Here is a 25728-nt window from a genome sequence, read left to right as displayed (position 1 = left end):
TTTATGTCTTAGATGTGCATCAGGAAGGAAGCATGATTTTCACAATAGATCTCCAAATAAGACAGCTAATGATTGGAAAGATTTTTAAAATGTATGTCTGTCTATTTGCTTTTTTTCCAATAGGAAAAGGAACCTCTCCGCGTAATACCACTTAAGGAGGTTCATAAAGTCCAAGAATGTAAGCAAAGGTAAGCACCACCTCAGACTTGGTGCCTAACACAACTATTAGCACACAGTATATAGTTCCTCAGTTTAATTGATGTACTTTCAGATGATACTTTTCTTTATTACTGCCAGTGAGTTTTGCTAAAACTTTCAAAGCCTTCAGATTAAATGTTGAGATTTTTTTGTTTGTTTGTTTGAAAACTGCAAATTAGGGAACAATTCTTAAGCTTATTAATGGAAAGGACGGAATTTAATATGAACAACTTCTGTCATACTTGACAGATGTATTATTAATTTTAGTATTTCAAGGTTGCTGCAGAATAGAGCTTTAATAAGAAAATATGTTAACTGTACCACTGTTTCTTTGAGCAAACTCTTTCTTCACAGTTGAAAACTTTGGATTTTAAAGTTGTTTTTGCACCTTCTAAAAATACATGTAACTGTATAAAATACGTAGAATTCAATGCAAAAATAAATTGAAAAATGATAATTTGGCATTTTTCAATTAAATTAATATTTTACCTTTAATGTTTATTGACACGTATTTGGTACTGGGTAAATAAATGAAAAGAAAGCTATCAAACAATTGCTGCTTGAGTACAATTGGAAAATTTGTTTTGTTAACAGTGACATAATGATGAGAGACAACCTCTTTGAAATTGTAACATCGTCTCGAACTTTCTATGTGCAGGTAAGGTACTTCTTTTGAGATTACAGATCCTCCTAACAAGGAATGAATCATTTTAGAGGTGAAATAAACATAACTAAACATGTTGGTCATAGAAGTAAGGAAAAATATGACAAATGTAATTGCCAACTTAATAAAGATGATGCTGTATCTAAGGTTATTGGTAGATCATATGTTCAGCAAAGTGATATTCTTTGCTATAAATTAATTGAATTGAATTAAGTTTTATATGGAGGAAGGGAAATGTGCTATTTAGATGCTAAGTCTGTATTTTCAATTTGGATTATTTTTGCACATATTTTGGAATTTCAATTATATCACTTTCTGGTAATTTTCTAAAAAGGGGGACTCAAATATACATAATAAAAGTAAATAGTAGATCTTACTTCACTAATGGTGGATAGGTATCCTATGTTTAAGTTTAAAATATGCTTTTTATTTAACACATTAATTTACTTAAAAGTTTTTTTATAAGAACATTTAGTTTTGTTTTTAAAAGTTATTACATATGCTTTTTGCAGAAAACGTAGAAAAATACAGATACATGAAGAGAAAGGTGCTTTATAAAACATAGAATTCTACATTCAGGCAGCTGTTCTTTTGTTTGTTTGTTTTTATTAGGCTATATCTTTTTATACCAAGTGGGGTCATATACAATATAGTGTTATATCCTACGTATTTACTATATTATGGTCACTTTTTCCCACGTCATTAAGAATTCTCTGAAAGCCTTTTAGAACTATGTTCTTTTATATGAGTGTTTTACAATTAAACTATTTCTGTACTGTTACTGATCGTTCATTAACATAGTTTTTGTACATTTACTGTGGTATAACATGTTAGTGAACATATTGTGAATAAATTTGTCTGGATGTCTTACTTCTGATCAGTTTGTAGATCAGGAATCACTATTAGAGCATGAGCTTTTTTAAACCTGCCTTTTACCGAATTGATTTCTAGACTGGTGCTCTTGTTTGTAGTGAACGAAAGTATACTCTACCTCTGCCTGCTTTAAGGTTTTCCCTTTTAAAAACTCTTTGTTATTATCATTGGTTCAAAAATATTACTTGTGTCTTTAAAATTTTTAAACTTAATCTAGAAGGGGCCCTACCTCGCCACCCCTCTGAGGGCCTTGTTTAATTGAAGTCATTGGAAGGTTTTTCTAATGCACATTGGAAGCCACAGTCCTATCAAGGAAGAGCCTGCTTTGGCATATGCCTGCCAACACTGCTTTTAGGATTTTAGGGTACAATTAGAAATTGTTTTTAGAAAAATAACATAAAATGATGTCACAGTGGTTTATTTTTTTATTGCACAATTCCATAAATATCCATCTTGAAAATTCAGGCAAGTATAACGATTGGAGAGCAAAATGAGAAGGTCTTTGACTTCCTCCTCTTCTTGTATTCTCTCCAAAACTGTTCATGTTGACACTTTTTGACGTGTCTCATCTTAGAACATTAAGTGCCCAACTTCCAATTAAAATAAATTTATATTAAAAAAAAAAAGCACCCAACTTACTTCTGTGTGTTATAATTTACCTGGCAAAACCTGGTTCAAAAAAGCGATTTCTAAAATTTCTTAGAAACCATTGCCTTAGGCTGATCGTGTTGTTGACACTGTTAATTACCAAGATGAACACATTGGATTTATAGACAAAAGAGCTGATTTTGAGGAAAACTTGAATGAATCCTTCCTTCCCCTTAGGCTGATAGCCCTGAAGAGATGCACAGTTGGATTAAAGCCGTCTCAGGTGCCATTGTAGCTCAGCGGGGACCCGGCAGATCAGCGTCTTCTGTATGTTTCCTGTTCTCTGGGGTGATATTCCCTTGGATCCCCGATCCTGTCAAGTTCTTTTTCTTCCTCTCCCCCTAATCCTTTTGGTTTGTTTCTGTTTTGAGATTTATCTGCATGTTGACTTTCATACCGATTGGACTTGAAAAAAAAAAAATAATGCATTTCTAATTTAATGCTTCCTATAGTGTTATGTATACATAACTTTTCTGTGCATTGTATTGTCTTAAATGCACAAGCAGGGCAACTGAAGAATGAACATTTCCTTGTTTTGTTTTAGGAGTTCTTACTTGTTAGGTCCAGATTTGGTATAATTTCGCCAACTCTTAGTGTGGTATTTGACCTAATCATTTAAAGCACCTTTAGTTGTAGCATTACACAATTTTGTGAAGTTTTCTCAGTTTCCTTTTTAACTTCTTGTAATTTCAGTGTAGGTTTTTTGCCTTAATAGTGCCATAAGACAGCTGAGCAGCTTGAACCTTAAATATAATGTTCTCTTTCCATTTCATGCTCATTTTTCACTTGGTTAATTTAAAAGGCTGCTTTTCACTATGTTAATTATCTTTGTGGCAGGATAGTAGATTAAACCAGCTAAACATTCTCAGTAAGGAATATGTTTTTACTTTTTAATTTACCATGTACATCATAAGAATAAGATTTAGCTTTAGGATGCTTTGGTCACTGATCTCTGATCTGAAAATACAAATCTACTAAGGAATGAAAAACTTGCGAGCATCTTCAAATGCAATATATTTGTCTACAGAAGGCAGTCTAACACTGATACATAGCATGATAGCCTTTATTACCAGGGCTCATTGTCGATGCTGATGTTCTGCACTTCTAGTATTTTCCTGGAGTGCTAGTATTGCAGTAATGCTGTCTTTTAATCTTTTCTTGTTAGAAATGACTCTAGGTCAGTAAATACAAAAAAGCCCATCTTTTTTCACTTTTAAAGTTCTTCTTATATCCTTTTTGGAATAGCTCAAAAATTATTTTTAGAGGTGTTAATTTTGTAACCACCTGTGTTTTATGTGACCTTTCAGCAGGCAAGTATGAGACTCTCTGCAAAAACAATATCTGTTGGGAAGAGGAAAAGCTGGAGAAGGGTGTTTGTGTTTTGTGCTTTGTGGTGGGGGCAAAGTGGACTCTCTGTCTTAACTGTCAGCAGAACTGTCTCTTTTCCTCCCCTCCCCAGGATAGGTTAACTCTAATCTTAGCTTTGCACTGTGTTCCAGATGCGGCAGGCCAGAAGGCTGTCGAACCCTTGTATACAGAGGTATACGTCAAGAACTGGGGAATGCAGCACGTATGTGGGCTCTCACGCACACATGCCTTCTTACTAGAGGGCCCGGACTTACTCACTACTCACAGCTGATTCTAGAAAGTTGAGTTAACCAAACTGCCTTCTGCAGTTATCGTAACTGACTTTGTCAACACTAACGCAAACAATTTCATTATAGTCATCAGGTTGGATATGTCTATTTAAAAAAATGAAAAAAAAAAAATAGAACTTTACTAATTTAAAAAGTCCTATTTTCTAAAGCTTAATTTCCTGAGTTGCCACAAGAATTTCGATTTCTGTATTTCATGTATTTGGGAACTTTTTTATGCTACACCACTTGAAATGCACCTTTGTGGTAATATGTACAAACTCACAGGTGCATACGCATTGGATAAACTCTATATTACTATAGTTTGCATATTAGCTCTTAGGTGAAATTTAGCCATCCAATGGGAATCTGTAGTGTTTCAGTGGTTTGTTTGTAGCACTTTTTTTTCAAAGCCACCAATGTCACAAATGAACACAAAAAATTAGGAACTATATGGCATTGCATTTGGTATAGTCATATGTAAGGTTAACTTCAGATTTAATTTAGTCAGAAGAGTATTGAATATTCACAACTGAAATTATCTTATGACAGTTTTAATAAATGCTTAAGTATGTGCCCTTTGCTCTCTTTAAAATGTCAAGCCATGTGAATGTATGCCATATGCAAAAATAAATAAATGCAGTTAAATAAGCAAAAGGACTGTGATATTATTGGTTGCAGGTGAAATTCAGGGAAGCAAAAACTAAGTTTATGAGGCTACCAGACAAAATAATAGGTTTGAAAAATGTTTAATTCTGCTTATTAAAAAAGTAATTGCCTTTTATTTTTATATTCTACATTTTCATTGTTTAATCTTCCTAAAACATATGGGATAATTCCTACTGTTTATTGAGAATAAACTCTTAAGTAAAAATGGTAAAGCTGGTAGGCCCCCTGTTAAACACAGTTCAGTTGCAGTTGGTACACTGCATTCCAGTCTAGGCTGACTAAGCCTTTCAAGTGTCAAAGCTGCCAGATTTGACTTTGGTGACAGAACTGGTTTCTCAGTGGAAATGATTGTTGGCTGTCATCGCTCTAGACTCACCCCTAAAAATGCACTGCTTTGGGGAAGAACTTGCACACGTATGCTGCACGGCTCATGCTTCTGCTCTGTGTGTGTCTTGTTCTGTTTGTTTTTCAGAGAATAAAGTCTCACACTGAGTTACTAACCCTGTCGTTATTGATTGCCTGTGTCTGACCACCACTCCTCTTTGCAGGAGCATGCCAACAGTCCTTCCGAGCCCAAACACGCTCTCCTCTCTGGCAGTGCCGCAGCAGCCGCCCCACATTCCACAGCCTCTCGCAGCAACTCTCTGGTCTCAAGCTTTCCCATGGAGAAGCGAGGATTTTACGAATCTCTTGCCAAGGTCAAGCCAGGGAACTTCAAGGTCCAGACTGTCTCTCCAAGAGAACCAGCTTCCAAAGTGACCGAACAAGCTCTGCTAAGACCTCGAAGTAAAAATGGCCCTCAGGAACAAGATTGTGACCCCGTGGACTTGGATGACGCAAGCCTTCCAGTCAGTGACGTGTGAGGTGGAAGCTCGTGGAGCCTGACCCGCCTCATCAGCCCTCAGTGTCCTTTTCACAAGGCTTCTCGCCAAAGATGATAAAGGGGAAGTGGGTTTTAATGTGTAGAGTATCCTGCCTCATCGCCATCCTCTTTATAAGCTGGTAAGCCAGGAAGCTAGCAAGTGGCCAAACGAAATGTAATTTCTTTAAAAGAAAGAAAAAAGCCCTGTTAGTATCAACTGTCTGAAGCTTTGTTCTCATTGGGATGATAAAAGTGTGTGTGTGTGTGTGTGTGAGACACTTTTTCCTAGTGAATTTGACAATTTAACCGCTTCACAATTTAAAACATGAAAAAATGCTTATTAATTACTTTGGTTGTTTTAAAAATGCTACTGTGACTTCCTATTAAATGTTCAGTTCTACACATTCTTACTGGTTAATATTATCGATTGAAATATTGCTAGACAAAGATGTCTAAACTCATGACGTCTGTGGTGCTGTAAAATTTATACTACAGTGTGGACAGTTTTGAAACGATAACCATTTTTGATGCTCTGGATCTCAAGGTGAGTAGTGCATTTTGCATAGAGGGGGTATTATTGAACTGTTAGTGAGGATTGTGGGTTGTACTGTTGGAGAAAAGGGGAGAATTAGAATTCAGACAGGTATATCTTGGACATTTGTTTGTAAAATCTTAGTCAAGATGTACAGCACAGTCATTGGTTTTTATTCAGTGAAAATTATTTGGTATGAAATTTCTTGGAGGTCTGATTTTCTTGTCAAAATTTTGTAAATAGTTCTTCTATATTTGAATCAGTGGAAGACCTCATTTATATGTAAAGATACTGCCCTTAGTCATGTGGTTGTAGCCTCTGCTTTTTGTCACTAGTAACCTGTAGTCAAGTGTTCATCTTGTTTAGGAATGTTTTGAGATTAATGTGCTCAAAAGTCCTATGTGATTGGTTTTAAACAGTTGGGATACAATTAATTTTTAGTAGCATAAGTTAATGTGCTAAGTAGCATACCATTTTGTGTTAGAGATACCAGAATGTTGTTATTCTACTCTCTGTGCAATACATGTTTTAAGCACAAATTTGAGTATACATTTAATCATGGGGATGTCAAAAATATAAGCTCCTCTCTAACAAATATCATTAGTTTCAGGTGTTGAATAATAGACCAGTTTGACCAAGTACTGTTTCTACGGTTCAGTCTTAAACATTCGCTTTAAGAAAATAGTCTTGAATTTCATATGCTGCTATTTTTTATGATATTTTGCCATATTACAGTACTGTTTTGTTTCGAATTCATACATGTCGCTGTTTCTCCTTTTCATTTTCTCAGATGACTTTTTGTTTGAGAGTGAGAAAGTGGGAGTGGATTTCTTAAATCAGAGTGGGGTCCAGAGGTTACTATCTGTTACACTAGAATTATCATAGCATCAGTTTAAAAATCCAAATGCATAAAGAATGCACCACTCAACATTTTTATTCATAAGCTATTATTTTTGAAACTTATATTTAGATTTTTCTTCTTTTTTTGCAGCTACATTTGAAAATGGTAGAATGGAAAGGTTTTAAGTTGTTATTTTCTCTGCAGATGCATCCATTTCATTGGCTCTTTTAGAAAGCTCTTTTCTCATGGGCACACCGAAGAAGTCTTGTGCAGACAGTTGACGATATTCAGGAGCCTAATGCTGTTTTCTTTGGTACAGCTTCCACACTGCATGTTCATTTTAATATTTTGGTATTGGTAATTTGATATATTTCATAGTGGCAAAATGTTAGCTCTATTTTGGGACTTTTTATAGAACTACCCTTGCATTCAGTAGCATAGGAAAATGTTCTTGTGATTGTCAGGGTCTTCTAATATTTATCTCAATACTTTTATAATTCTATGAAAATTATTTAATTATTTTAAAACATATACTTTTCTTGTAAATATGTCACATCTGAATTGTCAAAGAATTACTTTGAATACCTTAATATTTGCTGCATTTTTTTCTGTATGTGTAACATGTCTTCTCTCAGAATGGGAATGTATGTGTGCTTCCCGATGTTTACTTTTATGTCTGGTATCTTTATACGGCAAACTGGTTAAACACTGTAATGCTTCAAAATAAACTCAGAATTAATTCTAACTTATTTCTCAGGACTGATTCAGTTCTTGTGTAAACAATGAAATAAAACAAATACAAAATATGTTTGGTTAATTGATGTGAATTTACATGTTTAAGAATAGGCTAATTAGTTGGTAGCCTTGGAAAGGCATTACTTGATAAGAAATTGTGCAAGGAAAGATGAGTGTTTTGGGGAAAATGAGCTTATTTTTGCTTAATTAGAAAACATATTCTCAAAGGCAATATTAGCTATGTTGGGTTCAAAGCATCATTTGAATCATCCGGGCTGCACTTGTATTGCTTGCTTATTAGTTAGATGGGTGTGAGGTGACTAAAAATGAGTGCAGAGGACGTGCTGATCCACACGTGGGCTGTGGACACGACTCGTAAAAACACCCCACTAAGTGTTAGAGGCTGCTTCTCACAAACCCGCTGCTAATAACAAATAGTCCACCTCTGCTGGGTATCCAGCATCTGATGAAACTGGATAAGGATATATTAACTGGTGCAACTTAATTTCTTTCTCTGAAAAGTATTTTAAATGTTTTTAATTAAAAAAAATGAGAAAGTTCTAAAAACTTCGCTACTTTTACAAAAAAGGAAAAAAGAGATCCCTTTCTCAGTCGTCTTTTTACTTCTTGTTAAAGCTGTACTTGTGTCTGTATGAACAGTTCTAACAGTGAGGCAGAAAATGTTCATATAAAAATGGAATGATGTAACAGCTTAGTACCAGATTGGATAATAATCTTCCTTTTTATGAGGGGGTTTGGCATTTCACACAGGACATGGCTGTAAACTCACTTAGATGGGCTTATATTTGCCACACGTAAACTTCCCTGTTAAGTGGGTCTAGAGCCGATTGTTTGCATGAGTTGTCTATTTTTTAATGACTTACGAAAATCAAATTTTTGTCAAACCTCATTTAAGACATATATTAATACTGCTGAATTTACAGTATTCAATGCAATTTACTGACGCATTTACAATTTTAATCCATAAGGTCCTAGTGTGTTATTTTTGTGACAGTGACTAGGTCTGTGATGTGGTATATTCATGAAGTAATAGCGCCACCTTCTGGTTATGTCATTGTTAAATTTGAAGTAATTTGAAATCTCACTTTATTTCACTCAGAAAATTAAAGAAAACATGTAATTGCCTAGGATGACTTAGAAATTAATATAAAATTTAATGCAACATTTGTGAGTGACTTTTTTAAACCTTTTATTTGGAAATAATCATAGATTCCCATGAGGTTGTAAGTAATAATCCAGGGTTCTTGTATACCCTTCACTCAGTTCTACCCATAAAACAGAACAGTGCCATCACCACAAGGATCTCTCATTGGTGCCCTTTTATAATCGCATTTACCTCCCATGTTACAGGAGGAAAATAAAAGTCATTTGCTTACATTCATATTAGGTTTAAAATCTAGTCTTTTTTATTCCAAGATCTGGGCTCTTAACCATTATGGTATTGCTGCCACAGTAGAAGTCTTGAAAATTGCTCTGTTTATATTGTACTATCTCCAAGGAGTTGAACTTTCCTTCAACTTATTTTCAGTGTTTTTCAGAACCACGATATTTCAAATGATAGATTTCTTTATACATGCATTTGCATCTGATATTTGAGAATCAATAGTAGATAAATATCCTGATCATAACCTCCCTGAAAGATTTTAAGCCCTGACATTGCCATGATATAAATAATATTACCAAAATAAGGATTTTAAAATAGCTTTGAAGTGAAGTTAAGTTGCTCAGTCGTGTCCGACTCTTTGCAACCCCATGGACTGTAGCCCATCAGGCTCCTCCGTCCATGGGATCCTCCAGGCAAGAATCCTGGAGTGGGTAGTCATTTCCTTCTCCAGGGGATCTTCCCAACCCAGGGATCGAACCCAGGTCTCCTGCATTAGAGGCAGATGCTTTAACCTCTGTGCTTTAGGATGTTGAATTCTTGAATTGGAAAGAGTTATGGAAACTGGTTATAGTCACTGGGTGTAAGGTAAGAATGAGGTGTTTTTCCATGTGGAGAAACTTTGGAACTTGTGATAAACTCAGGTCAAATTGGTGTCTTCAGTGCACAATATGAAGTGCACAGGAAACCTAAGAAGATGATGGGGACTTGGAAAGGTCCCAGGAGAGAAAAAGTTCTTGATAAGTAAAACCTATGGGACCAGACAGTAAATTTGGAATGTTGATCTGAAATTTGAAGTATCCAAGTTGATGCATAAAATTTAAATAGTTCTTTGAAGTTTCATTGCCCCTTTCTCCCCTCCCCTTTACCCTGTCATGCTGGTTTTCTTCAGTGGCGGTCAGCGTTGGATGGGGGAGCCAGGAGAATGGCTGAGTGGGTGGGAGTGTGGGGCACTTCCATGGGCTTCCCACATGGTACAGTGGCAAAGAATCCACCTACCAATGCAGGAGATGCAAGAGAGGTGGGTTGCATCCATGGGTCAGGAAGGTCTCCTGAAATAGGAAATGGCAACCCACTCCGGTATTCTTACCTGGAGAATCCCATGGACAGAGGAGCCTGGCGGGCTATAGTCCATGGGGTCGCAGAGAGTTGGACATGACTGAGCGCACATACACATTCCATGATTTAGGAACTTAACCACCTCAGGCTCCTTTTTGCCTGTCTTTGGTAACTTCACGACTGGAACTTACTCTGTTCCCTGTGGATCCTTATTATTATTTCCAAGTAGAGACCATTGGTCCCAATGACATCTTTTCCTTTGTGACTTTCATATACACCATGCTTCTTGTCTTGGCTCACGTTGGCACTGTCCTTGTTTCTCACTCTCCTTTTGCCTGTCTGTATTGCAAAGGTGGAAGATTTCCTAATGGATTAGAAATGACGAGTGAAAGAAGTGATGTATTAGAGGTAAAGGCAAGTCCGGTGGCTTGAACAACTGGAGAAGCATGTAGTCCATGATCTGAGGTAGCAAAGATCACAGGTAGAATAGGTTTGGATGCAGAGGCTGTAGCTGAAGGATTGAGTGTGATGGTTTGAGATGACTATTAGATACCAAGGAGAAACATCAGGAAGGCAGGTGGCTATACAAATTTGGAATGGAGGGAAATCTTCATTGGAGATAAAAACTGGGGAGCCTTCAACATACTAGGTGGTGTTTGAAGCTACGAGACTGGACTAGAGAGAGAGAGAAGAAAAGAGGACCAAAGAATGGATGGGGCATCCCAATGCTAAGAGCTCAAAAGAGGAACCATGGTGGAAAATGAAAACGTGTGGTTACTGGTCAATTGAAAGCCAAGAGATGCAGATGAGTCAAGGGGAAGGGGTCAGATGTGTCCGTGATGCTCACAGGTCTAGTAAGAAGCCAGAAATTTGGTTTGTCAACGTGGAAGCCATTGGCAATCAACAGGAGCAGTTTTGGTGGGGTGGAGCCGAACACGGCTGCTGTGAGTTTTGCTGTAACAGGAGCAGAGGAGTGGGATGCTTGCTGTTAGCAAAAGCAGAGTCAAGTTTGTTTGTTTGTTTGTTTGTTTTAGATGGAATAGTGGCATTTGGTTGATGGGATGACCTAATAGCAAAAGGAAGACTGATGATGTAGGAGATGGGAAGGATTGCTGGAACCAAGTCTGGCGGGGAGATGAAATGCGATCTAGTGCACAAGTAGAGGGCTTGGCTTTTTATACAACGTCGATGTTTGTCTGTGGTAGGAGGGCAGAGTAAGCGGAGGCATGGGTGGGAGGAAGTCTCTGAAAGTCCACTTGCTTCAGTCTCAGCGAATCAGGAAGTGATCCTCAGCGATGAATGAGATGGGGAAGGCAGTATTATGAGGCTGAGGAAAGAGTAGATGTGAATTGTCCCTGCTTGTGGAGAAGGAAGGGACCAGGGACATAGAGGACATCTTGGCAGTTCTGAGAGCCCACTTGAGCCTCTGCTCACAAATTGCAGGTTAATGTTAAATAACAGGTCATTGCAGTCATTTTTTTCATGCTCCTGTTTTGAAAAGCCCTCTAGATTCCCACTGAAGGGCATGGTGCTGGCTTTGGGGCTGAGGTGGGAATATTTGATTCAACTATTCATATATTTTTTTAATGAAGAAGGACAGTTAAACTTTATTAAATACCTTCAGTATCTGTTGGGCTCCCCTGATGGCTCATAGGGTGAACAATCTGCCTGCAATCCAGGAGACTCAGGTTCAATCCCTGGGTCAGGAAAATCCCCTGGAGAAGGGAATGGCAACCCACTCCAGTATTCTTGCCTGGAGAATTCCATGGACAGAGGAGCCTGGCGGGCTACAGATCATGGGGTCCCAAAGAGTCTGACACAACTTGAGTGACTAACATGGAAATAATCTTGTTTCCCTCCTTAGATCAGTTAATTTGATGAATCATATTAATTCATTTCCCATTATCCATCATTACATTTTGGAAATAAATACCATTTGGTCAAGATATGTTATATTTGAATAAGCTGCTTCTGTTTGCTATAATTTTATCAGGAATTTTTGCATAAATACAAGTGATACTGGTTTGTACTTTTCTTCTGTATGGGTCTAGTCTTTGTAGGTTTTCTGGTGTTAAACTAGCTTCATGGAAAGAATTTAGTAGATTATCATCTTCTAAACTGTTTTGGAATGACTTGAAAAGAATTGGAATGATTAAAGAGTTGGTGAACTTTCCCCATTAAACATTCTAGACCCTTTTGTGGGGGTGCATCCTGACAACCTCATTTCCTCCATGAAAACTGATGCACTTAGAACCAATCTTTTCTAGAATTCATTTTAATAAATAATATTCCTAGAAAATTAGACAAGTTTTCAAATGTATTTGCATGAGCTGAGCAAAATATACAGGACAAGAACTCACTTTGTCTTCAAAATAAATGAACTAACACGAATACTTCATTTATATGACAATTTGTGATTATTTGGCACCAAGATAATTACAGACACAAACAAGGACCCTAAAATAAAGTGGTGGTATTCAGGTATGAGAATTCAGGTATTCAGGTAAGAGAGTTCCAAAAAACATCTGCTTTATTGACTACGCCAAAGCCTTTGACTGTGTGGATCCCAGCAAACTGTGGAAAATTCTTCAAGAGATGGGAATACCAGACCACCTTACCTGCCTCCTGAGAAATCTATGTGCAGTTCAAGAAGCAACAGTTAGAACTGGACATGAAAGAACAGACTGGTTCCAAATTGGGAAAGGAATACGTCAAAGCTGTATATTGTCACCCTGCTTATTTAACTTATATGCAGAGTACATCATGTGAAATACTGGGCTGGATGAAGCACAAGCTGGAATCAAAATCACCGGGAGAAATACTGATAACATCAGATATGCAGATGACACTACCCTTATGGCAGAAAGTGAAGAGGAACTAAAGAGCCTCTTGATGAAAGTGAAAGAGGAGAGTGAAAAATTTGGCTTAAAACTCAGCATTCAGAAAGCTAAGATCATGGCATCTGACCCAGTCACTTTATGGCAAATAGATGGGGAAACAATGGAAACAGAGACTTTATTTTGGGGGATCCAAAATCACTGCAGATTGTGACTGCAGCCATAACATTAAGACTCTTGTTCCTTGAAAAAAAGCTATGACCAACTAGCATTTTAAAAAGCAGAGACATTACCGATAAAGGTCCGTCTAGTCAAAGCTATGGTTTTTCCAATAGTCATGTATGGATGTGAAAGTTGGACTATAAAGAAAGCTGAGTGCTGAAGTATTGATGCTTTCGAACTGTGGTGTTGGAAAAGACTCTTGCGAGTTCCTTGGACTGCAAGGAGATCAAACCAGTCAATCCTACAGGAAATCAGTCCTGAATATTCATTGGAAGGACTGATGCTGAAGCTGAAACTCCAATACTCTGGCCACCTGATGTGAAAAACTGACTCATTGGAAAAGACCCCGATGCTGGGAAAGATTGAAGATGGGAGGAGAAGGGGACAATAGAGGATGAGATTGTTGGATGGCATCACCAGCTTGATGGACATGAGTTTGAGCAAGCTCTGGGAGTTGGTGATGGACAGGGAAGCCTGATGTGCTGGAGTCCATGGGGTCGCAAAGAATTGGACATATCTGAGGGACTGAACTGATTCAGGTATGAAGAAGGCATCTAAATCAAATGTCAGTGAAAGTGGAAAGTGAAAGTCTCTCAGTCGTGTCCAGCTCTTTGTGACCGCATGGACTATACAGTCCATGGAATTCTCCAGGCCAGAATACTGGAGTGGGTAGTCTTTCCTTTCTTCAGAGGATCTTCCCAACCCAGGGATAGAACCCAGGTCTCCCGCATTGCAGGTAGATTCTTTACCAGCTGAGCCACAAGGGAAGCCCAAATCAAATACCAGTTCAGTTCAGTTCAATCGGTCAGTCCTGTCGACTCTTTGCGACCCCATGAATCGCAGCACGCGAGGCCTCCGTGTCCATCACCAACTCCTGGAGTTCACCCAAACCCACGTCCATTGAGTCGGTGATGCCATCCAGCCATCTCATCCTCTGTCATCCCCTTTTCCTCCTAGCCCCGATCCCTCTCAGGATCAGAGTCTTTTCAAATATCAGGGTCTTCTAAAAATTCAAGTGTGACGTGTGTAATTTCTCATAAGGAACCAGTGATCCCAGGAGAACAAGTCTGGGTTTCCCACTTGAGAAACACTCTCCTTATGGAAAGTGTTTAAACTTCTTAGCTTCAGGCCCTCACATTTCCACCTCCTGATACTGCTCCTTGTGTCTCCTACGCAACAGGTCCACTGAATCATTCTTCAGTTCCTGATTTTCCCACCTCCCGTCATTCTTGCTGTCATTCTGCCTGAACACCACTTCTAGATGTTTAATTCCACTCATTGTTCAATTTCCACTAAGATGCAACTTTCTCCTTGAGATGCTGAACTTGCTTTCTCATCTTCCCCACAACACAAGCCATGATGACCCCAAAATACCTGATTGCCTCTCCCTTCCCATGCCAATGTTCAATTCAGTTAATTGGAACTGGAATTCAATTTAAGATTTTGTTCTTAGACTCTGGGCTGATTATATAGCTTTTTCTCTCACCACTGTAGTCTTAAAAAAAAAAAACCAAAAAACCAAAAACCAATGACTTCAAAATTTGGAAGAGATTAGAAAATGGAAACAGACCCCAATCTAGCTCTTTGTTGATTAGATTGGCTCCAAAAAGAAATACATAAGACAGGAAGCAAAATTTAAACAGATCCTGGTATTAATGGCAGTTCTGTAAAAATACTCAAGTATGCATGATTTCAGCAGTCATGCCCAGCTGTTGGAGGTCAAGGGTCCCTTTCACACTCATCGCATTCAATTTTATATCGAGTTTCAGGTCACCCATAATCACCCAATGACTCTTCTGAGCCTGCAGTGAAAGTAAACTCTAATTCTTGAAAGCAGTGGCTCTTAAAAGTGTGGTCGAACATCATCATCATCAGAGAACTTGACATGCAACTTATCTGTCCCTCCCCAGTGCCTGTAGGGAGGGGACCAACAATTTGTTTTAATACCTCCAGGCGATTCTAGTGCCAGTAGCTTGAGATCACTGCCCTAAAGCATCCATTGTGTGTAATGAATTCTCTCCTAGTCATCTCCTTAGGAGAGCTGAGAAAACAGTCAACCCACATCACCATCTGGGTTTTGGGGTTCAGTTAAGGAACCCCACTGAGAAAGGCTACCTGGAGCCACCTGCTTTGAGAGATTACACTCAAATAGGAATAAAAGTTTTTCTTTGTTTGATATCTTCTATGCATACTAAATCGCTTCATTTGTGTCCGACTCTTTGCAAACCTATGGACCGTAGCCCACTAGGCTCCTCTGTCCATGGGATTCTCCAGGCAAGAATACTGGAGAGGGTTGCCATTTCCTTCTCCAGGGGATCTTACCAATCCAAGGATTGAACCCGAGTCTCTCATGTCTCCTGCACTGGCAAGTGGGTTCTTTACCACTAGTGCCAACTGGGAAGCCTGATATCTTCTATAGAGACAGAATTTTACCAAGAATCTAAAAAGATGCTTACACCATCTAGTTCAGCCTCCTGGCAATGGAAGAACCAGATGTTGAGTTCTAGAAGTCTTTGTTGTTTGATGGAAAGAGGCATGTCACCTTTTCTGAGCCAGATAACCTTCTCGACATAGAATATTCAGAAGCTCCTGTCGTGTGGATGTGTTACAAGTTGCAAGGGACGCTGAGTGAGATGGGACCAATATCCTTAACACAAACACAGGAGTTCGTCCAGTTTTCTCTGTGTGGTTAGTATTTAAAATCTATTTCTTCCCACTGATTTGAAATAAGACTTTTATCAGTGTCTTAGCTTGGGCGGCTACAACAGAATACTTTAGACTGGGTGGCTTACCATTCTGGAGGCTGAGAATTCCAAGATCAAGCTGTCTCAGTGTCTAGTAAGAATCATTTTCCTGGTTCATAGGCGGGTCTCCTGGCTCTTCTCTCACGTGGTGGAGGGAACTCCCAGGGATCTCTTATAGGGGTGAGAGTGGAGCCCTCATGACATCACATTGCAAGGGCCTCACCTCCTAGCACATCTCCTTGAGGGTCAAGTTTTGAGACATAAATTTTGGAGGAACACAGACATTCAGGTTCTAACACTAATCACTCATGAAAGTGAAAGTTGCTCAGTCGTGTCCGACTCTTTGTGACCCCATGGACTATACAGTCCATGGAATTCTCCAGGCCAGAATACTGGAGTGGGTAGCCTTTCCCTTCTCCAGGGGAATCTTCCCAACCCAGGGATCGAACCCAGGTCTCAAGCATTGCAGGTGGATTCTTTACCAGCTGAGTCACAAGGGAAGCCCAAGAATACTGGAGTGGGTAGCCTATCCCTTCTCCAGCGGATCTTCCTGACCCAGGGATCGAACCAGGGTATCCTGCATCACAGGCAGATTCTTTACCAACTGAGTTACAGGGAAGCCCCGCTGTGATGATCCCTCATAGTGGAGTACATTTCTGAACTTCCTGTAACCTGAATATGGGTATTTCTCTGCCAGAATCATATGAGCAATTACAATTAATAATACATTTTAATAGCACATAAATATTTTTGTATTCAATTTTTGAGCTTCAGGATCTTTATTTTGGAGTTCAAAAATATCCTACCTTTTTTAAAAAAATTGGAAGTACGTCGAGTTTATAGTATTGTGAGGTGCTAGTTCCTGTTACACCTGAGAAGAGACACTGCCTGTGTTTGGTGACTCTGGGCAGATGAGTCTTTCCCGCCCCAAGGGATCTTCCTGGTAGCTGTTTGCATTTGGGGGGAAGGAGGTTGCAGATAGGAGGCCCTGGGCACCATGAGAGAGGAAGGCTGGGTGTGGGCTCTGAACATAGAGAAGGCTGTGAGTAACATCTGCCTTTGGAGATAGGATGATAAGAGATGCTTCTGCTTTAGGGCCAGATGGCAGAGCAGGTACAGACAAGGGCCTTCTCCCCAGTTCTGCAGAACCTGGTGTGGACCCGGCCCAGAGGGCTGAGGTCTGTCTGCCAGGCCATGAGTCACTCCAGTCGGTGAGGTGCTGGGGCTGGCTTCGGAGAGTCAGTTGTTGAGTTTGGGGGAATTGTGCAAGCTGGCTGTTGTCAAACAGCTATAGATGAAAATCAGACTTATAAACTTACAATTACATAAATTTCATTAGGAACAAAGGTAATAAAAACTCAAGCTCATCACTTTCTAGTTTTACCCCACTTTGCTTTTGGCCATGCTCTAGGGGTTATTTACAACTCCTGGACCTGAGGGGATGCTGTGCCCTCTCTCACCCCAATTCTACGTTCAGTGACGTCATGTTGGCAGCTTGGCAGGGATATTTACACCATGGAAATTGGCAAATGCTACAAATTAGGCCTTGACTTATTCTTTTATTGATTGTCTAAGTGAGAGGTTGGCTACCTTTTCTGTAAAAGACCAGATAGTAAATGGTTAGGCTCTCCATACAATCCCTGCCTCTTTATTTTTATTTTTCAAATTTAGGTCTATGATCCGACATTTTATGTCTGTATGGGAACAATGTTCATTCCCCCCCCCCCCATATGAACAACCAACTAATCTAGCACCATTTATTGAAAATAACATTTAATTGCAGTTATGCCTTTGTGAAATCAGGTGATTTCTACATGAATCTAATTTGGGCTCCTTTCTGGTCCACTGATCTACACTTTCATTTGTATGTCAATACGCAGCAGTCCTGATTATTGTCAAATTATGCTGTGATATCCAAACACCATCTTCAAAGGTATTCTGGGAGTTGCCACCTCTATAGATTTTGCAAGGGTAATTCCTTGCATCGGGACATAGAGCACTGGCCCTTAGGAATGGGGACAGTGAAACATGGAAAACAGAACTGGAGGGATAAACCACTTCCAGATACCAAAGCTCCTCTGGTGGCTCAGATGGTAAAGTATCTGCCCACAACACAAGAGACTCAAGAGATGTGAGTTCGATCCCTGCCAGAGTCAGGAAGTTTCCCTGAAGAGGGGAATAGCTACCCACTCCAGTATTCTTGCCTGGGAAATCCTATGGACAGAGGAGCCTGGCAACTACAGTCCATGGGGTTGCAAAGAGTCGGACACGACTGAGCAACACTTTGACTTTCTTTCAGATATCAAAAGAACTGATATTTCAGACACTTCAGATATCTGAAAGATGTTAAGCTTTTTTTGTTTTTTTAAAGATGTATAAAGACTTCCTTGGTGGTCCAGTAGTTCAGACTTCATCTTCCAGAGCAGCAGGAGTGAGTTTGATCCCTTGTTGGGAAGCTGAGATCCCACATGCCTCTTGGCCCAAAAACCAAAACAAAAAACAGGAGCAATATTGTAACAAATTCAATAAAGACTTTAAAACTGATCCACATCCAAACAAATCTTGAAAAAAAAAAGATGTAGAGATGTTCTGGTAGATTAAAAAACTTATAAAGGCACCCTCGTATTAAAAATGTCAGAAAATATAGTTTTGGAACACCCAGCAAGATTTTTGTATTCATTCGGTGCTAAGCACTTCACACTTTCTACTCTGTGTCCAGTCATGGATGGAAAGCAGTCATGGATGGGGCAGATGCTGAGCTCAGAGGAGCGACAAGGTGTCTGAAATGCCTACGGGACTAGGAGTGACCCCAGGAAGGAGCACAGCCCACAGCTGGGAGGCCCCAGGAGAAGGACCCTTGGCTATAAGGAGAGCACGACTGGGCTGGTTGCCCCCCTACAGAGCTTTGGCTTTCTTGACATTTCCTTCCTTCGTTTGACTCCTCTCTCCCCTCGTATTAATGGTTAGTACAGAAAATACAAAGAAGCAGAGACTACCTTCCATCACTCATCACGCCTCCACCCAGAATGGACACTGTTAACACTCAGGCTTTGTTCCTTCCAGGTTTGAGTCTGATGATCTTTTTTAAAACAAAACAAAACAATCGGGGGCAAGCAGCGCACACAGTTTTATATCCTGCATTTCTTGTTCGGGGTATAAGTAACCCCCTGGGGTCTTTCTTCTGTTTTCTTTTGAGTCTCAAGCTAGGGAAATTGGGCTGTTAGCAGAAGGATTTCCTGAAATCCCTTTGAATGATCAAAGGAGTCGCGCTCAGTCTTCCTCCAGTTGAGAGTTCTGTTTTTTTTCTCCCTCCCCTCCTATGAAACTGCAGGTCAGGAAGGCAGACGGGAGGCTCAGCTTGTGGGTCTGATTTCTAAAAGTGGTGGTTATTCTCTCTCTCTCTTTTTTTTTTTAAAGGAATAGAGAATCAATTTAATAACAGGGTGCCAGGCAATGGCTAGTCTTGAGTGCCCAGAAACTGTCCCTAAGAAGTGGAGTCCAGGAGGAGAGAGAGACGGAAGTCTCCGCAGGGTGAGGTGACTACAGAAGGATGGAGTGGAGGAGGGGCTGTGGCCGCGGGCCCAGTGGAAAAGTACCTCGTTCGTGAGTCATCACGGATAACATGTGGCTGGTGCCCCGCCATCGGCATCCAGGAGTGTGGCAGTGACAGCTGGAGGTCACATCAAAGACAGATCCACGCGGAAAGGAAGAAAGTAAAGGAAAATCAAGATGAAAATGTACCACTTCAGGGTAATACCTGGCTTCAGCTGTGAGTGAGCATCTCCAAGTCAGCCAGCATGAGCCCAGTGTCTGCTATGTGGCTGGCGCTGTCTGGCTCAATGGGCAGGCTAGGTGGCCGATCCAGGAAGCTTCCAGTCTTGAAGTAGGGCAGAGGAATGGCATGGGACGACCCATCGAACAGTTTGGCTGATTAATGAAGGGCTGTGGCTTAGACAAATGGAATTCCCAGTGCCACTGAATTTTGGATCTCTAGGGATATTGCCCTGATTATAGAATAACTGGATGGTTTAAACATGTGTTCGCATAGCGTCAAAATATAGGAATGGCCTGTAGTTGTCAGCTGGGCTGCTCATTAGAGTTCCTGGAAGACCCTGAAAACTAGACACCAGGGATTTTCAACCACGTCCCAGAGGGGTTTTTTTTTTTAAACAGTTTTATTCAGATATAATTCAAATAGCATCCCATTCTCCTTAGAAAAGTGTACAATTCAGTGGGTTTTATTATCTGCATGGACACATGCAATCATCACCATAGTCAATTTTGTAATATTTTCAAAATGAAGCCTTGTATGCTTTGGCTATTACCTCTCTATCTCCTTGTCCTCCTCACAGCTAGGAATCTACCTTCTGTCTCTGTGGATTTCCCTGTTCTAGGCTTTTCATGTGAATGGAAGCATATAATACAGTCTTTTGTGACTGACTTCTTTCATTTAGGGCAATGTATCCAGTAACTCCAGGGAAGGTCTTGTGAATCTTTCACACGGATAATCCTTGTTATAGCATGTAAACATGGACTGTGGCATGACAGGCTCCTCTGTCCTCCTCTGTCTCCTGGAGTTCACTCAAATTCATGTCCATTGAGTTGGTGATGTTATTCAACCATCTCATCCTCTGTTGTCCCCTTCTCCTCCCACCTTCAATCTTTCCCAGTATCAGGGTCTTTTCAAATGAGTTGGCTCTTCACATCAGGTGGCCAAAGTATTGGAGCTTCAGCTTCATCATCAGTCCTTCCAATGAATATTTAGGACTGATTTCCTTTAGGATTGACAGGTTTGATCTCCTTGCTGTCCAAGGGACTCTCAGAAGTCTTCTCCAGCACCACAATTCGAAAGCATCAATTCTTTGGTGCTCAGCCTTCTTTATGGTCCAGCTCTCACATCCATGACTACTAGAAAAATCAGTTTTGACTATATGGACCTTTGTTGGCAAAGTGCTCTCTCTAACTCCATTTAATTAATGAATTAACAGATGGATTCTTTTTCAAAATGACTGTACCAATTTCCATTTCCACTAGGAATATATGAGGGGTCCCATCTCCCCACATCTTTGCCATCTTTTGTTATCATCTGACTTTTCAAGAAGTAGCATCTCATTATGGCATTGCTTTGTTGATGACTAACAATACTGAGAATCTTTTCATGTGCTTACTGGTGCTTTTTTTCCTTAACTTTAAAAATTTTGAAATGTTAGGTTTAGAGAAAAACTGTAAAAATAGTACAAAACTCTCATTTACTCTTAGCCTAGATTCCCCAAATGTTAACCACACATGCTTGATCATTCTCCATCTCTGAATCATTTAAGACTTGCAGACATGAAGGCTCTTTACCTCTAAATATTCCAGTGTGTATTTTCTTAAAACATAGCAAAACCCAGCTTTCTCTAATGCAACCACAGTAAAATGATCAAAGTCCCTTCGCTGTTCACCTGAAACTGTCACAACACTGTTAGTCATCTATACCCCAATGCAAAATATTTTTGGTGTTAAAAAAATACAATTAAAAAAAACCAGAAAATCAACATCGACTCAATACTATCGGTAACTGAATGTTTCCAAATTTTGCCAAATTTCTAGGAAGCAGCATCTTAAAAAAGCTCTACAGATGATTCTATTGGATATCAGGATCTCTGTCACCTCTTCTCATCAATGAGGACCATTAATTCCAGGGAGGACAATGCCCTCCCCGAGGTCACCATTGATTTAGAGCAGAGTTTTCAGAATGTCCCATCCCCCAGGGCACCTTTATGTGACCTAGGGAAAGATGTCTCTCTGCTGCTGCTGCTGCTGCTGCTGCTAAGTCGCTTCGGTTGTGTCTGACTCTGTGGGACCCCATAGATGGCAGCCCACCAGGCTGCCCCATCCCTGGGATTCTCCAGGCAAGAATACTGGAGTGGGTTGCCATTTCCTTCTCCAATGCATGAAAGTGAAAAGTGAAAATGAAGTCGCTCAGTTGTGGCCAACTCTTTGTGACCCCATGGACTGCAGCACATCAGGCCTCCCTGCCCATCACCAACTCCCGGAGCTTGCTCAAACTCATGTCCATTGAGTTGGGGATGCCATCCAACTCATCCTCTGTCACCTTCTTCTCCTCCTGCCTTCAATCTTTCCCAGCATCAGGGTCTTTTCCAGTGAGTCAGTTCTTTGCATCAGGTGACCAAACTATTAGATCTTCAGCTTCAGCATCCATCCTTCCAATGAATATTCAGGACTGATTTCCTTTAGGATGTACTTGTTGGATCTCCTTGCAGTCCAAGGGACTCTCAAGAGTCTTCTCCAACACTACAGTTCAAAAGCATCAATTCTTCGGCACTCAGCTTTCTTTATAGCCCAACTCTCACATCCATACATGACTACTGGAAAAACCATAGTTTTGACTAGATGGACCTTTGTTGGCAAAGTAATGTCTCAGCTTTTTAATATGCTGTCTAGGTTGGTCATAATTTTTCTTTCAGGGAGCAAGCGTCTTTTAATTTCATGGCTGCAGTCACCATCTGCAGTGATTTTGGGGCCCCCAAAATTAAAGTCTCTCGTGATTTCCATTGTTTCCCCATCTATTTGCCATGATGTGATGGGACCAGATACCATGATCTTAGTTTTTTGAACTAAGGAGCTCAGATCATGAACTCCTTAATGCCAAATTCAGACTTAAATTGAAGAAAGAACGGAAAACCACTAGACCACTTAGGCATAACCAGTGTGCCTATGATGTGCCAGACAAAGGAAACAGGAAGATGGGCTGGGTGGGAGAATGTGACTCGGTGAGTGGAATTCCAAAGCCTGTAGAAGGCCATCTCGGGAACCACTCAAGCTGGTGGCAGGGCTTGCGGTTGCACTGATGGAAGCCAAGACCTCAGCTGCCTGCAATTTCTGGTCCAGGTTAATTAGACTCGAAATGGGAAAGTTGCATGATTCTTTCATGTTCTCACAGCTTTAGATATCTCATGGTTCCTATTAGTGTGAGAATAAAAACAAAAAAATTTTGGCAGTAATATGTAACAATTCAAATTTGTAAAGAAAGAATCTGGGTCTTCTAGATCAAGTTAATTTAAACTTTGGCTTCCAAGCACATTAGAGATTCTGCTGATAAGTAAACTTAGCAAATGCTTTTTAGTGCTTATAGAACTTTGCCCACTTTATGGGCACTTGTGGTTCAGATGGTAAAGAATTTACCTGTAATGTAGCAGACTTGGGTTCAGTCCCTGTTTTGGAAAGATCCCCTGGAGGAGGGCATGGCAACCCACTCCAGTATTCTTTTTTTTTTTAAGTTAATTTATTTTAATTGGAGGCTAATTACCTTACAATATTGTAGTGGTTTTTACTATACATTGACACGAATCAGCCATGGGTGCACATGTGTTCCCCATCCTGAACGCCCCTCCCACCTCCCTCCCCGTCCCATCTCTCAGGGTCATCCCAGTGCACCGGCCCCGAGCACCCTGGCTCATGCATTGAACCTGGACTGGCGATCTGTTTCAAGGTGGTAATATACATGTTTCAGTGTTATTCTCTCAAATCATCCTACCCTCGCCTTCTCCCACAGAGTCCAAAAGTCTGTTCTTTACATCTGTGTCTCTTTCACTGTCTCGAACATAGGGTCATCCTTACCATCTTTCTAAATTCCATATATATGCGCTAATATACTGTATTGGTGTTTTTCTTTCTGGCTTACTTCACTCTGTATAATAGGCTCCAGTTTCATCCACCTCATTAGAACTGATTCAAATGTATTCTTTTTAATGGCTGAGTAATACTCCATTGTGTATATGTACCACAGCTTTCTTATCCATTCGTCTGCTGATGGACATCTAGGTTGCTTCCATGTCCTGGCTATTATAAACAGTGCTGCGATGAACATTGGGGCACACGTGTCTCTTTCAATTCTGGTTTCCTTGGTGTGTATGCCCAGCAGAGGGATTGCTGGGTCATAAGGCAGTTCTATTTCCAGCTTTTTAAGGAATCTCCACACTATTCTCCATAGTGGCTGTATTCCCACAAACAGTGCAAGAGGGTTCCTTTTTCTCCGCACCCTCTCCAGCATTTATTCTTTGTAGACTTTTTGATAGCAGCCATTTTGACCGGGGCGAGATGGTAGCTCACTGTGGTTTTGATTTGCATTTCTCTGATAATGAGTGATGTTGAGCATATTTTCATGTGTTTGTTAGCCATCTGTATGTCTTCTTTGGAGAAATATATGTTTAATTCTTTGGCTCATTTTTTGATTGGGTCGTTTATTTTTCTGGAATTGAGCTGAAGGAGCTGCTTGCATATATTTGAGATTAGTTGTTTGTCAGTTGCTTTGTTTGCTATTATTTTCTCCCATTGTGAAGGCTGTCTTTTCACCTTGCTTATAGTTTCCTTCGTTGTGCAAAAGCTTTTAAGTTTAATTAGGTCCCATTTTTTTATTTTTGCTTTTGTTTCCATTACTCTGGGAAGTGGGTCATGGCGGATCCTGCGGTGATTTATGTCAGAGAGTGTTTTGCCTATGTTTTCCTCTAGGAGTTTTATAGTTTCTGTATTCTTGCCTGGAGAATTCCACGAACAGAGGAGCCTGGTGGACTGCAGTCTGCAGTGCGGCAAAGAGTCAGACACGACTGAGTGACTAACACTTTCTTTTCTAGTGCCTACGTGGTGAGATAACTCAAAGGTTGAAGCCCCCTCCCTTAAAAAAGTCTTTATTTCCTTCAGTCAAAGTTGAACAATCTTGCCTAAAAGATAGCACGTTCTACATGTGACCTTGATCCCATGTAGGTGAAGGGGATCATGTGTGGTTCATAAGCGGATGAAGGGGGTCAAAATATATAAACTTCCAACTATAAGATAAGTAAGTCCTGGGGATGTAATGTACATACAGCATGGTGTCTACAGTTAATAACATTGTATTACATATTTGAAAGTTGTTACAAAAATAAGTCTTTAAAGCTCTCATCCCAGGAGAAATTTTTTGTGACTGTCCATGATGATGGACAGATGATAACTCGACTCACTGTGGCCATCATTTCATAATATACACAAATACTGAATCATTATATTGTACACCTGAGACTAATATGATGTTATATGTTAATAATACTTCAATAAAAAATGCATGCACCGAAAATAATACCCATTTACACTAATACGTGCAAGTAAACGGGTACAAATGAACCATCAGAATGACTGATGGTGGAATGAAGCTGGAGAAGTAGATAATGTGAATAAGTGAAAATAAATACATAAAACAAGACAGGGGCCTGGGATGGAAAAATATTAAAAGTATGATTTATTCAATCCTCGGCACCTGAAGTCCAAAATAAATACATCAATAAAAAATGAAATATCCTTAAAAATACTATACATCCTGAAAAGCCTCCTAAATGTTAAAAAAATATTTTCTTAAAAAATAAGAAAATCCCTTTTCGGAAGGCAGATTTCTTTTTTTCCAGTAAGAGTTTTTTCCAGCTGATTTCTGAATGATATTTTCCAGGGCTCATTTTGTGACTAACCCAAGGGGGCAACCTTCTCTACCTAAAGATGACGTCATCATCACCATCGTCACCTCCCCCCCACCACCAGGGGGGTTACATTTTGGTTTGTTTTCAGTGACGAGGTGATGGTTTGTGTTGACTCATATAAACTTCTTAGCAAGCATATGTACTTTCACAGTCTCGCCCCCACCTCCCTTCCCATTCTTATTTCCTACCTGTCTAGACAAATGGGCTCCTTCCTCATGGCACTTTCAACAGCCTCATCATAGTTCCGTACCTTAGGACACTCGTCCTGTGCCTAATTCAAATGTCGCTTCCTCCATGAA

At 40.0% G+C, this 25728-nt stretch overlaps 1 protein-coding gene across 6 annotated transcripts in view; it reads left to right on the top strand.

Moving 5' to 3' along the window:
* The window catches only part of PLEKHA1 (pleckstrin homology domain containing A1), a 56068-nt gene extending 48343 nt beyond the window's left edge, over positions 1-7725 (top strand). For 3 of the 6 annotated variants that reach the window (XM_018041422.1, XM_018041421.1, XM_005698565.3), the window contains exons 9-12: positions 124-188; positions 793-856; positions 2561-2650; positions 5235-7725. In XM_018041422.1, coding sequence (XP_017896911.1) covers positions 124-188; positions 793-856; positions 2561-2650; positions 5235-5549 — 534 coding nt within the window. In that variant the 3' untranslated portion in view covers positions 5550-7725. Of the gene's footprint in view, positions 1-123; positions 189-792; positions 857-2560; positions 2651-3882; positions 3954-5158 lie in introns of all 6 variants that reach the window. The other 3 variants (XM_018041423.1, XM_018041424.1, XM_018041425.1) reach the window with 3 other exon arrangements.

This window comes from Capra hircus, chromosome 26, assembly GCF_001704415.2.
Source record: "Capra hircus breed San Clemente chromosome 26, ASM170441v1, whole genome shotgun sequence".
Lineage (NCBI taxonomy): Eukaryota > Metazoa > Chordata > Mammalia > Artiodactyla > Bovidae > Capra > Capra hircus.
This window is presented reverse-complemented; position numbering and strand designations above follow the sequence as displayed.